At 40.5% G+C, this 13,666-nt stretch overlaps 1 protein-coding gene across 1 annotated transcript in view; it reads left to right on the forward strand.

Annotated features, from left to right (window-relative positions):
- The first annotated feature begins 7,291 nt into the window (after positions 1–7,291).
- plxnb2b (plexin b2b) overlaps positions 7,292–13,666 on the forward strand; it is a 123,940-nt gene continuing 117,565 nt past the window's right edge. Inside the window, exons 1-2 of the mRNA XM_063004078.1 lie at positions 7,292–8,428; positions 12,904–13,098. Coding sequence (XP_062860148.1) covers positions 7,292–8,428; positions 12,904–13,098 — 1,332 coding nt within the window. The remainder of the gene's footprint in view (positions 8,429–12,903; positions 13,099–13,666) is intronic.

Here is a 13,666-nt window from a genome sequence, read left to right on the forward strand (position 1 = left end):
GAGAGAATTGTACCCAAAACACCAAATTTAACAGCCCTGCTCCCCATTTACACCTGGGACCTTGACACATGACACCAGGGAGGGACAACGACACATTTGGGCACAATTTGGACATGCTCACTTATGTTGCCAGCTATTTAGACATTAATGGCTGTGTGTTGAGTTATTTTCAGAAGACAGTAAATCTACACTGCTATACAAGTTGTACAATGACTACTCTAAGTTATATCCAAGTTTCATGTCTATAGTGTTGTCCCATGAAAAGATATAATGAAATATTTGCAGAAATGTGAGGGGTGTACTCACTTTTGTGATACACTGTACATATATTTAATCAGGCCGCACACTGATGTAGCAGGTGGTGTAGGTTCTATTCCAGGTTCTGTCTGTGTGTAAAACCTTGCTCTGTGTACTCATATTCCTCTAACTTCTTGAAAACATGCCAGTTTGTACAACCCCAAATCTGATTGCGGACAGTTTGAACCCAAGATATTTTATGCTTTGTCTGCTCAACTTCATTTCATTTGTTAATATACCTCCATTCCTGCATTTCAGGCCTGCAACACATTCCAAAAAAAAATGGGATGGGAACAGTTTAGGGCTGGTAATGTGATAAGAAATATATGTAATGATGTAATTCCGGACAAATGATGTTAACAGGTGATTGTAGTCATGGTTTGGTACAAAAGCAGCATCCAGGAAAGGCTGAGTCTTTGATGAGCAAAGATGATCAGAGAATCTCCAGTTTGTCAACAAATGCATGATAAAATTATTGAAATGTTTAAAATAATGTTCTTCAAAGAAAGATTGGAAGATATTTGCATATCTCCCTCTACAGTGTATAATATCATTAAATGATTCAAGAAATTGGGAGGAATTTCAGTGTGTAAAGGGCAGGGGGCTAAACCTTAGCTGAACACCCGTGATCTCAGATCCCTCAGACAGCACTGCATCAAGACCTGCCACTCAATACAGAGTTACATGCACAAATGCCACTTACAACTTTACTGTGCAAAAAAGAAGCCTTATGTTAACCATGTCTAGAAGCAGCGTTGAGTTGTCTGGACTCAGAGGCATCTGGAATGGACCATCACAGTGGAAAGATGAATCTGTAATCAGCAACAAGTCCAAAAGCCAGGGTCTGTCATGATATGGGTTTGTGTCAGTACCCTTGGGAAAGGTCCTTTTCACTTTTGTGATGGCAGCATTAATGCAGTAAAGTACATTGAGATCTTAGAGTAACATATGCTGCCATTTTTCAACAAGACAATGCAAAACCACATGCTGCACACATTACAAAGGCATGACTGCGGAAGGAGAGGGTACGGGTACTGGACTGGCCTGCCTGCAGTCCTGACCTGTCCCCAATAGAGAATGTGTGGAGAATTTTAAAATTAAAAAATGTGACGACAACCTGTGCTGCTGCACATCTTAAGATATGTTTGCATGAAGAATGGCACAAAATACCAGACAAAACATGAAATATCTCAGGTTTATACTGTCTGCAATAAAAAAAAGGCCAAAGTAAATGTGAGGAACTCTGTTTTATTTGCATTTTCCATAATGTTTGCGGCCATTGTGCCACCCTTGTTAATGTCTTTAGAACTAATTATTAGAACTATTTCAAGTGTCACAAGCCATAAAAAGTGTTGCTGTTGTTTTCAGATAAGACATAATACCTTCTTGATATATAGAGAAAAGTGGCAAATGACTACTAATCATAAAAACATATTTTATTTTTTATCTTGAAAGCAGTTTAAACAAAAAGGCTTAAACTAAAAACCAAACTATTCATCAGAAGCAAGCAGGGAAAATATTTTCTAAGAACAATAAACATATAAACCTGCACATTTGCAAAGAGTTTCCTCACAGCTTAATTGATCTGTGGATCAGAAGGAATTTGTCTGTCTGAACACAAACCTCAATGACGCCTCACGTCTAATGAGTCCAACATTGATCCTGGCTGTGGACTCCAGTACTCATGCCAAGTGTAAAAGTGCCCTTAGGCTTTAAAAGAGTGAGTTTACCACGAATTTAGGAGAACTGCTTAAAACAAGATGTCACTTTACTAAATAGAAGCTGAGATGCCTCTCCAGCCATTGTTAGATTAGATATTTTATAAAACACACCTATGCTAACAGAACGAAAATATTAGCCTTACTTTTTTACTCTACAGTATAAAAGAGTATCTTCATCTCATTCTTTCTTTGTAAAGGAACCCTGAGCTACCCATAACACACTTGTATTACAATAAATGTAAATCCATAAGAATGGCTACCAATTTATTTTGAAATGTAACCCTTTGTATACTAAAAGCAACTATTATGATGGCATGGTGGAGCAGCTGGTAGAGGGGGTGTATTTTTTTTGAGAGCTGGGTTCAGTCCTCACATCAGTCACTGACTATAAGTTTGAAATTGTTTTCCTGATATAACGAGTTTTCTCTGGACTCTTTGATTTTCTCCTACACACTAAAACCATGCAGAGGGTGGAGTCACTGCTTTGAATTGCCCAAGGTGTAATAAGACAGTGTTGCTATGCCACACACTGGCACATTATTTAGGTGGCGCAGTGGTAAAACACGCTAGCACACCAGAACTGACATTTCAAACTCGGCAGTTTCGAAACTCAGCCCTGCCATCCGCCTGGGCTGGGTGGCTATATGAACAACGATTGGCTTGTTGTTCATACAGGGTAAGAAAAGCTGGATAGAGACCTCATAACTAATTTAATTACGATCTCTGCTGTCTGGTTAATGGCGTCTGCACAGAGTGAAGGGATAATGCGATCAGGGTGTAGCTCTCCATACACAAAGCTGGTCAGCATATGAATTCGCCTCATGCAGGTGAAAGATGCAGTCGGCTACTGCACACATGTTGGAGGGGGCGTGTGACAGTATTTTTGCCCTGTGCCCAGTGTTCCTGCAAGGCATTAGAGACTCTTGATGACCTAAATACCACCTGAACAGCTACATCATTAACACTGAGCTTTACACTGTGCACTATTTTCTTGCCAAATATGGAAATATTACATGACTAGGGATTAGCTCACAGTTCTAATCCCTAATTAATTTCTTATTAGGAAATTTAACTGCAAATATAAAGTGGCATGTGCAGAATTTGGACACCAATCATTCACAGTTTACTGTAGGTCTAGGAACTTAATTAATATATTAGACCTGTTAGGCAGGTCAAGAATTGTCATTTGAGATTGTTATCTATTGACCCTGTGCTAACACTTAACAATCACTGGTTTCTCTCAGCACCATCTAAGTCTGGTAATGCCTACAAATGAGGGGAACACTCTAATACATATCAAAGCCCCTAAACAACAAAGCACAGGAAACATTGCATGTGTAGATGAAGTAATAGATACAACTACATATTAGCTGGAAGGTAAAATCAGCATTTTGTATGAAAGAGTGAGTAACAAAATAATAAATCAATAATAGAAAGCTTAGCTGCTTACACAGCCTGCCAACTTTTATGTACTAAGAATTTAGTAATGATTCAGTAGGAATGTGCCACAAATACTGTTTTTTATTAAAATTTATTTAGGGGATTTAGGGGATGACTGGACTATGTGGGTGGGGTCTTCACATGCTGTGTAAGGACCCTAATTGGCAGATAAAGAGGCAGCTGTGCAAAGTGCATAGGTAAAAAAGGGTTCCGCTAAGGGCTGCACGCGGGTCGGAGAAAGCGTGAGTAGCAATATACCCACCTCGACTGCAATCAGGGATCCCCCAGCAGCAGAAGACAGATTAACTACGCTAAATTGGGGAGAAAATTTGAGAAAATGCATAAATAAAATAGAAAAATAAAAACTTGCTCAGTGGTTAAGGTACTGGACTAGTGATCTGAAGGTTACTGGTTTAAGCCCCACCTCTACCAAGCTGACGCTTTTGTGCTCCTTTTGTGTCTGATCCACTCATACCAGCACAACACACACTAACACACCACCACCATGTCAGTGTCACTGCAGTGCTGAGAATGACCCACCACCTAAATAATACCTACTCTGTGGTGGTCCTTTGGGGGTCCTGACCATTCAAGAACAAAGTAAAAGAAGGTTAAAAAAGTATGTAGAGAAACAGATGGACTACAGTCAGTAACTGTAGAATTTCAGAGTGCTTCTATATGGTAAGTGGAGCTGATAAAATCGACAGTGAGTGTAGAAACAAGGAGGTGGTTTTAATGTTATGGCTGATCGGTGTATATTTGTAAATAACAATACCAAAATGCAAAAATAAATAAAAATACAAGATTATCAAGTGGCTTTCGTGCACCTTTAGTTAGGAGTGCCCAAAATTTTGCATACAGCTGTAGGTTGGTATGTTGTTTGTTGTTTGAGTCCATTTGTGTGACCAGGCACATTGGGCGATAAATGTTTTCCATCATTCTCTGTCCACTGCGGTGAGCCTGACCATCAGCATGTTTGACTTCAGGTAGACTTCTGACATTTTTGTGGACTCAGGGCCACCAGCCACTGTCTGTCCCACCACTCCTCTAGTGTGTGTGTGTCAGAGCTTTTAGTGCAAGCTGCAGTGTAAGCCCTCTCTGTGGTGTGTACCTCTTTGTGTTTGCGTGACTGTATTTAATTGTTTTGATGTCATTTATTTGTAATAGAATAAGCAACACATGATTGACTGTGCTTGAGCAACTGTGACCAAACCAAGATTAATGTCTTCAAACAGCGAGGGAATGGGGGTGATGAGTGTAGATACACTCTGTGTTTAACTCAGATATTCAGCTGTCTCATTATTGTGCCAAATTTTCTCATATCTTTTATCTTAGAACGTGTACAGCTTGTAGCATGAACTGATTACCTATGAAATCCATTATTTTTTTCATAGCAGCTGCTTCTGAAACCTTATTAACTGTGCCCACATTTCAAGGAAAGTTGGGACACTTTTTTTTAAATGTAATAAAAACCAAAATCTGTAATGTTTTAAATCACTTTGTTTAACAGACGAAAGAACAAAGAAAAGGTTTTAGTGTTTTCAGTTGTTTTGCAAGTGGAAATTTCCCCCATTCTTGCTGTATACAAGATTGAGCAGCTTAATCGTCCGTGGTCACAGTTGTCTGATTCTCCTCTTCATAATGCACCAAACATTTTCAATAGCAGACAGATCAAACACACACTCTATGTCTACAAAGCCACACTGTTCTAACTTGTGCAGAATGAGGTCTGGCATAATCCTGCTGAAATAGACATGGATTTTCTGGAAAAAGACGTCATCTTGACGGCAGCATGTGTCTCTCCAAAATACCAATATAAGCCTCTGCATCAATGGTATAGTCACATATGGGCAGATCATCCTTGCCGTGGGCACTGATGTACCCCCATGCCATCACAGATGTTTTTTGTTGGTAACTGTTGATTTGATTATGTTTTTTCATTCTTGGCACATAGAATCTGATGTCCGCTTTCCCAAAAACAAGGTGAAACAAGGACTCATCCGACAACACAAAAAAAAATGCTTTTACTGTCTTTTGGTCCATCTCAGATGACTTCAGGCTTCTAACTTTGGAACTCTAAAAACTAGATATATGTCTTCCTCTTTGCATAATACAGTTTCAGGTTGCATTCGTTAACGCAGCGGTGGACTATGTTAAGTGACTATGATTTTCCAAAGTACTCCCGAGCCATCTGTAGCGTTCTCAAATAGTAGCACATGAGGGCTTAATGGTCATGCATATTCATATTAAAACCACCTTATGTTTCTACACTCACTGTCCATTTTCTCAGCTCCACTTACCATATAGAAGCACTTTGTACTTCTACAATTACTGACTGTAGTCCATCTATTTCTCTACATACTTTTTTAGCCTGCTTTCATCCTGTTCTTCAATGGTCAGGACCCCCACAGGACCACCACAGAGCAGGTATTATTTAGGTTGTGGATCATTCTCAGCCCTGCAGTGACACTGACATGGTGGTGGTGTGTTAGTGTGTGTTGTGCTGGTATGAGTGGATCAGACACAGCAGCGCTGCTGGAGTTTTTAAATACCGTGTCCACTCACTGTCCACTCTATTAGACACTCCTACCTAGTTGGTCCACCTTGTAGATGTAAAGTCAGAGACGATCGCTCATCTATTGCTGCTGTTTGAGTTGGTCATCTTCTAGACCTTTATCAGTGGTCACAGGACGCTGCCCACGGGGCGCTGTTGGCTGGATGTTTTTGGTTGGTGGACTGTTCTCAGTCCTGCAATGACAGTTATGTGTTTAAAAACTCCAACAGCATTGCTGTGTCTTATCCACTCATACCAGCACAACACACACTAACACACCACCACCATGTCAGTGTTACTGCAGTGCTGAGAATGATCCACCACCAAATAATACCTACTCTGTAGTGACCCTGGGAGAGTCCTGACCATTGAAGAACAGCATGAAAGGGGGGTAACAAAGCATGCAGAGAAACAGATGGACTACAGTCAGTAATTGTAGAACTACAAAGTGCTTCTATATGGAAAGTAGAGCTGATAAAATGGACAGTGAGTGTAGAAACAAGAAGGTGGTTTTAATGTTATGGCTGACTGGTGTATATATAATGGACAATGTGCCAATCAGTTGCAGGCCATAGCCAAACATTTCTACACAGCTTGACCAGCTAATAGCACTGCCAAGACTTAAACCTTGATCTTAGTGGTGGTGGGCTAGCGTAATAGACCACTATGCCACCCAAGCACTATATTTGCTTTACACCAGATATAACATTTATTTGTTTTGTTTTGTATTTTACTGTGCTTCTAATCTAGTCATCTCCAATTCCCTCCTATTGACTATCACGAGACCCCTCTGACACTTGCATAGACGACAGCTGCATCTTTGAACCTGCTCACAATGAGTAGGTGCCCTGTCGGTCAATAGCACCGCTAACTTAAACAGCTACAAACCAAGTGTTAGTGTTTCAGTGTTTTTACACATAGGTTACACTTTGGCAGATATCACCAGTACTATAAATGCTTTAATGCTTTAATGCATCAAGGTACTGGACTAGTAAAATGAAGGTTGCTGGTTTATGCCCCACCTCCACCAAGCTGTTGCTTTTGGGATCCTGAGCAAGGTCACTCAAACTCAATTGTCTAAATTCAGGCACTCCGAAAGCATCTGCTAAATGCTGTAAAAGTACATTTCTGATATATTAAAGATGCTGTATCAATACATTTATAATGCATTATGCATGCAAGATTCTCAGCACATCTTGCATGAAGGCATTTAATAATTCAGTGACATTTGTGTAATGAATGGTTTATTTAATTACTTCTCTTGTTTATTTCAACAGAGATGGGAGGTTGGATGCAGATGATCCTGTTCTTGGTCTGTATCTCCTCTATTGTCTGCGAGGGGTCAGTTCTGGACTTCACGACAGCTACGCGCATCAACAACGTAGTGCAGGATCCAGCAACCGGCCGAGTTTATCTAGGTGCCGTCAACGCCATTTATCAGCTTGATGCCTCTCTCCAGCTGGAGGCCAAAGCTGAGACGGGACCGAAGAAAGATGCTCGCAGCTGCACACCACCTGTGTCCACATGCACGTCCGCAGACCTTAAGGATACAAACAATTTTAACAAACTTCTGTTGGTGAACTCTGTTAATGGTTCTCTGATTGCATGTGGAAGTGTGTACAGGGGTCTCTGCTCCCTGCTCAACCTGAGCAATGTGAACCAGCAGATCTACTATAGTGACAGTAAAGGGGAAAGGACGTACGCTGCCAGCATCGAGGAAAGCGTTTCGGTTGTGGGCGTCATGGCAACATTCCAATTCAAAGACGAACCCGGGAAAAAGCCATTCAATGTCTTTCTGGTTGGGAAGGGCTACGGTAGCCAGGAGGACCACCCTAAGCTGATCACTACACGCATCTTGGAGAACTATAAGGAATGGGTTGTGTTCGAGAGCATCGTGGAGGCGTCGGCTGTGCAGGCCATCCCTTTTGCCCCGAAATATCAGCACCAGTTTCGCTTTGCTTTTAAAGACCAAGGCTATGTGTATTTTCTTTTCTCTCGCACACAGGGCGGGACGGATAACAAAAACTTTACATTTGTGTCCCGCCTGTGCGAGAAGGACGAAGGCTATTACTCCTACACAGAGCTGCAGCTAAACTGTAGTGCAAATGGTGTCCACTACAATAAAGTTCAGGCTGCTTATGTGACCAGGCCAGGAGAGGAGCTGGCTCATGTGATGAATTCTGGTTTGTTTGGAACGGTTACAGTCTGGGATAAAATGCTGTTTATAGTAGCCACTCCAGATGGTGAGAATGCCACAGATTCAGCTCTTTGCATGTATCCATTGAAGCGCATTAATGAGAAGGTGGAAGACATTCTTAGCGCCTGCTACACTGACTATGGGAAGATTGGAGGAAGACCAGCTGTGTACAGCCCCTATTTATCAACTGCAGGCAATCCGTGTGCCCATCGACACAGTGTAAGTAAGACACAGTTACATCAGAAACGTGCTGTTTGCATATGCTTGTTCATAGTGTGTGGTTACACAGACAAAAATGGTTATTATTATTTTAATCACACTGAAATTAGAACAATGTAAATTCATGAAAATAGAATGATTTGTTAACCCCTTGGCTGTCCAGCCTATTTTGTGGATTTTCCGCCTGAATGACATACCTAGTTTCTAAGGCTTTTCATTCAGAAAGTTTCTAAGGTAACACAAAAATTATAGTTTAATGTTATATAAAACCCCTTAAAGCCTCAGAAAAAACAGCTAAATGCCATGATTACGCTCAAATTATTATATTATTATGCTTAAAAAAAATTTTTAATCCAAAGTTTCAGTGAGTGTAAGTAGGTCTGCAATTTTATTACCAACACTTTATTCATGTGGCAAATGTTGTTTACTATCACTATACCAAATTGTTAGTTTCTAACTAATCACTTAGTAAAGCTTCACTGAATCACTTAGTGAAACAAGTCCGAAACGACTCTTTTTAAACGAATTAGTCAATGGAATCAAATCAGGGAGCTGTGCTCTTATCTACGGTAAAGATTCATTCCTTTTGCTCATTCTGTTTCATCTTTTGAGCTTTTGGTGGATCCTCCTTTTATACCCAATCATGGTACCTTCACATGTTACCAGTTCATCTGGCTTATACGAAATATTTTATACATTACTTAAATGTTCTAAAAAACTATTTACTTTTTTTGTAAGTGTGTTACAGGCATCACATTTTAATTTTGTTTCATAAAATTAATTCAAGTTGGTCCGCCAAAACATTAAAGAAAAAGTAAAGGTGAACCTAATGGATGTAAATGCAAATAAAACAATTAACAAATCACACACAAGGGTTCACAGTCTAACAATGGCGCCATGGTGGGGCTTCAATCAGTGACCTTCTTACTGTTGAGCTAACACTACTTACAACACATTATTTTCTTTTATTTCATTTTCCTCAAACACTTGCTGCGAATGTGGTTCCACCAGGAATATCCTGAATGAGAAGTCAGTCCATCACAGGGCTTCAGCAGCCCCCCTTCCCTCACAGACATAGCCGATCATGTCTGTGTAGATAGCAGCAATGAGATTTGAACCTGGATCTTGAGTGCCCTAGAAACATTATGTCTATACTAAATGATAGAATAGTAACAGAACTGGAGTTCAAAGACTAATTAGACTGATATTTGGAACACATCAGTTCTGGTATTACCAGGCATGTATTATTTTATATTAAATACTTATTAATTGTAGTCAATTGCATGTTCCTATGTAAAAAAACAAAAAACTACAGTGTAAAGCTGTAGCCATAACAGATTTAATTTAAAAAAGCATTTACCAAAACATGTGTCACATCATTGTAAAACACAGGGCTTTACTTGACTAGTTATATTGAATTTGACTAACTTCAGTTTGGTTATCAATACTGTCCATATTTATACTACCAAATGACTGAGAAAGACTGCATCAAATATGCACTATATGGCCAAAAGTAAGTGGACACCAAACCATGAGCTTGCTGGACCTCTATGGGATAACAGCCTCCACTTTTTAGTTAAAGATTTCTATAAGATGTTGTGTCTATGGATATTTGAGCCCATTCTGAGCTTTTGTAAGTTCAGGGATTGATGTTGGGCTTGAATGATAGGCATGTAATTCATGTATTCATTGTTCAACAAGCTTAGTAGGGTTGAAAGCAGGGCTTGGTGCATGTTACTGGAGTTCCTCCTGACCAGACCTATCAACCAGTAGGACCTTGCTTCAAGCACAGGGCCACAGCCATGCTTGAAAACACTTAAAAGAGAACATTCTTTAAAATGTTGCCACAAAGTTGGTAGCAATGTCACGAATACAGCTTCCGTGCACCTGCCATGCCCACCTCTCAAGGAGCACATGTTAGAAGTGGTTTGTCTTGTGTTAAGCCAACACCCCCCTCATTGTGATTGGTCTCGGTTTAATTATCCACCTCATCGAAAAGAGTGCTCTCAGGGTGTGTCTCTCCATACACATTGCTGAGCTGCACTGCACTCGTCAAAGTGTAGGTGATAAGATGCATACGGCATGCTGCCCATGTGTTGGAGGGGGCGTGGGTTAGCTTCGTTCTCCTCAATCAGAGCAGGGATTGGCATTGGTGGAGAGGAAGCATGATGCAATCAGGCAATTGGACACACTAAAAAGGGAGAAAAAGGGGAGAAACTGCATAAACAAAATATTTAAAAAAATAATAAAATATCCACCTCATCTCAGATAATGTGCTCATGGCATATAAGAAGGCAGCTGTGGATCAGTCGGGGGAGGCTATTACGTAACGATGGGGGCTAAGACGTGACAAGAGGGGCGGACACACGCAGAGATGTTTCTAAGATTTATTTTAAACAACAGACAAGAAACAAAACATGATAGAACAAGACAAGACACTAAAACATGACCTATGCTAAAGCTAACGCTAAACACACATGAACTAAGCTAAACATGATCTTAGACTAACACTACGCATGAACAAGAGCATGGACTAGACAAGAGCCAACCAAACAAAAAATAGTCCACTGAGGGATCCAAAGCTGCTCTCTTAAATGCCCTGAGTATTACCTGCAACGAGGAGCAGCTGTGGATCATTAGCATCATTGACCAATCAGAATGAGGAGGCGTAGGCTTGACAACATAAACCAGAACCTCCCTAACCATGTGCTCCCAGAGACCGGGGCGTGGCACATACACACACTCTGGAAGCACAGAGAGGCTGCATTCGTGACATTACATTATTTTACATGGTTTATTGTTTTATGCCTTTTAGCAGTAGGTGTGGCTGAAACGGAATTGTGTCCACATAATTTTGCCCATATAGTGTAGCTACAAGTAATCTCTCTAAAGCAATTAACATTCATTTATATGGGAAAAGTTTTGAGCCTTCCCAGATGCAAAAATTATCCACTAAATCATAAACATTAAAAGCATAAAACCTAAAATATAACTAACACATAATAAAAGCAGGAATGAGATGATACACAGCCCACATAAAGTAGAAAGTACAGTGTAGTTTCACTGACCAGAATCGCTGCCTCTATAATTGCTGCAAAACAAACGCAGAACACAATTTCACTTTTTGCCTTTTTCCATTAAATTTGTTTTGGTCAGCAAAACCAGGTACTGTTCTAATGTGAATCTTTTATAAAAGCGAAGAGGCCTAAAGTGAACTTTTGCAAAGTGGGGTATACCAGTAATGATATGCTGCACCTTAATAGCAGCTTACTGCAAAACAAACACTGAACACTATATTTGCTTGTAACGTTTTTTTGTGGAAGTAAAAATCCATTTCTGATTCTTTTAGGTTGGGAAACCAATGTAGTTGGGGGTTACTTGACAAATAATTTGACACACCCTAATAGTCAGGCAGTACAGAAAACAATCAGCCTCTGAAGAAGTGCAGTGGTTTTTCCAGCTAAATAAAAGGCAGCCAGAGAAACATCAAAAGCTCACTAGTATTAGTAATGTTGATCTGTAAAGTGATCTTGACACATATAGCATTTCAAATAAAGTGGTAATTACATTTGGAACTAATGTTTGACTTTACATTTAAAACACGCTAGCACACCAGAGCTGGGATTTCGAATACATCTTATTGAGTCTTAGCTCTGGCTGCCGGATGGGCTGAGCAGCGACACGACCAACGATTGGCCTGTTGTTCATATAAGGGTGGGATATTAAAGCTGGATAGGGACTGTCTCATAACTAATGCAATTACGACCTCTGCTGGCTGATTAGTGGCGTCTGCACAGAGACGGGAAAAGAGTGCTGTCAGGATGTGTCTCTCCGTACATAGTGCTGATCCGCATCGTCAAAGTGTAGGTGACAAAATGCATACGGCTGCTGCCCACGTGTCGGAGCGGGCGTGGGTTAGCTTCGTTCTCCTCAATCGGGGCGGGGGTCGGCTCCAGTGGAGAGGAAGCATAACGCAATTGGGTAAAAAATTGGGAGAAAAAGGGAGAATGCATAAAAAAAAATTCATAGTGATACATACATTTAATATTACAGATTTATTATAGGTTTGGGGCAGCATGGTGGCTTGGTGGGTAGCACTGTCGCCTCACAGCAAGATGATCCTGGGTTTGATTCCCAGATGGAACGATTCAGGTCTTTTCTGTGTGGAGTTTCCATGTTTTCCCCGTGTCTGAGTGGGTTTCCTTTAGGAGCTCCGGTTTCCTCCGACAGTCCAAAGACATGCAAGTGAGGTGAATTGGAGATTAACTTAAACTGATGTATCATGTGTAACCTGTAATAACCTGTCATAAATGTAACCAAAGTGTAAAACATAACTTGTGTCACTCCTCTATAGAAAATACTGTATAAGAAAATGAACTTCTATAAATTATAAAGTATATGTTCTTCAGGGCATAAGATGGATTAACAGATCTTTATAGATTTTGTATAAATGTTGCATTCTTTTCTTTATGTAGAAGGAAATAGTGGACCAGAACCGGTGTGGAGCAGAGTTCCTGCGCTCTCCCTTGGCCAGCAAACCAGAGTTCGCCCTGCAGGCCGAGGCTTTCTTTACCGTAAAGGCTCGGGGTTATCTGACTGCAGTGGCCATCGCTGTGGAGAATGACCACACGATAGCCTTCCTGGGAAACTCAGTAGGAGAGGTACTAAAGGTAAGTGTTACAGAGCTGAAGGCAGGCTGTAAGAAAAACCGTTAAATCTTGAGACTCAGTAAAAGTGATAGCGTTTGGCAAGAATTCTAGATTGAGGTAGACTGGTTATGTAAGACACAAAAATGGAAAGGAAGGTGGCAGCAGTGTGAACAGCCTCCAAAGCACTAATAGATGCCAGAATGATCAGGGCTTTAGGGCATGAAATAGAGATTATTTTCTGCTTCTATGTGCAGGAACTGAAAACACTTTTTTTTACTTCATTAACAGAAGTTTAGAAGTTGAAATGATCATATGCCAGGCTAGCTTGAAGTGTGGGTGCTGCAGAGCTCCTGGAAGTCTGAGGTCCTTGGTTTAAACCTCATCTCTGTTCACTGTTTGTAGGAAATTAATGTGTGTAGGTTTCCTCTCACCTCCCAAAACATGCCAATAGTTGTAATAGCTACTCTAAATTGTCCTTAGGCAGGCACATAGGGCGATGTGTTATGTATGGGGACTGCAAACTCAAATATGAAATATTCTGTTACAATATCCACTGTATTAGGCTGCACACAGAGCACAGAGGACACTC

The sequence above is a fragment of the Trichomycterus rosablanca genome, chromosome 1 (assembly GCF_030014385.1).
Source record: "Trichomycterus rosablanca isolate fTriRos1 chromosome 1, fTriRos1.hap1, whole genome shotgun sequence".
In the NCBI taxonomy this organism is placed as follows: domain Eukaryota; kingdom Metazoa; phylum Chordata; class Actinopteri; order Siluriformes; family Trichomycteridae; genus Trichomycterus; species Trichomycterus rosablanca.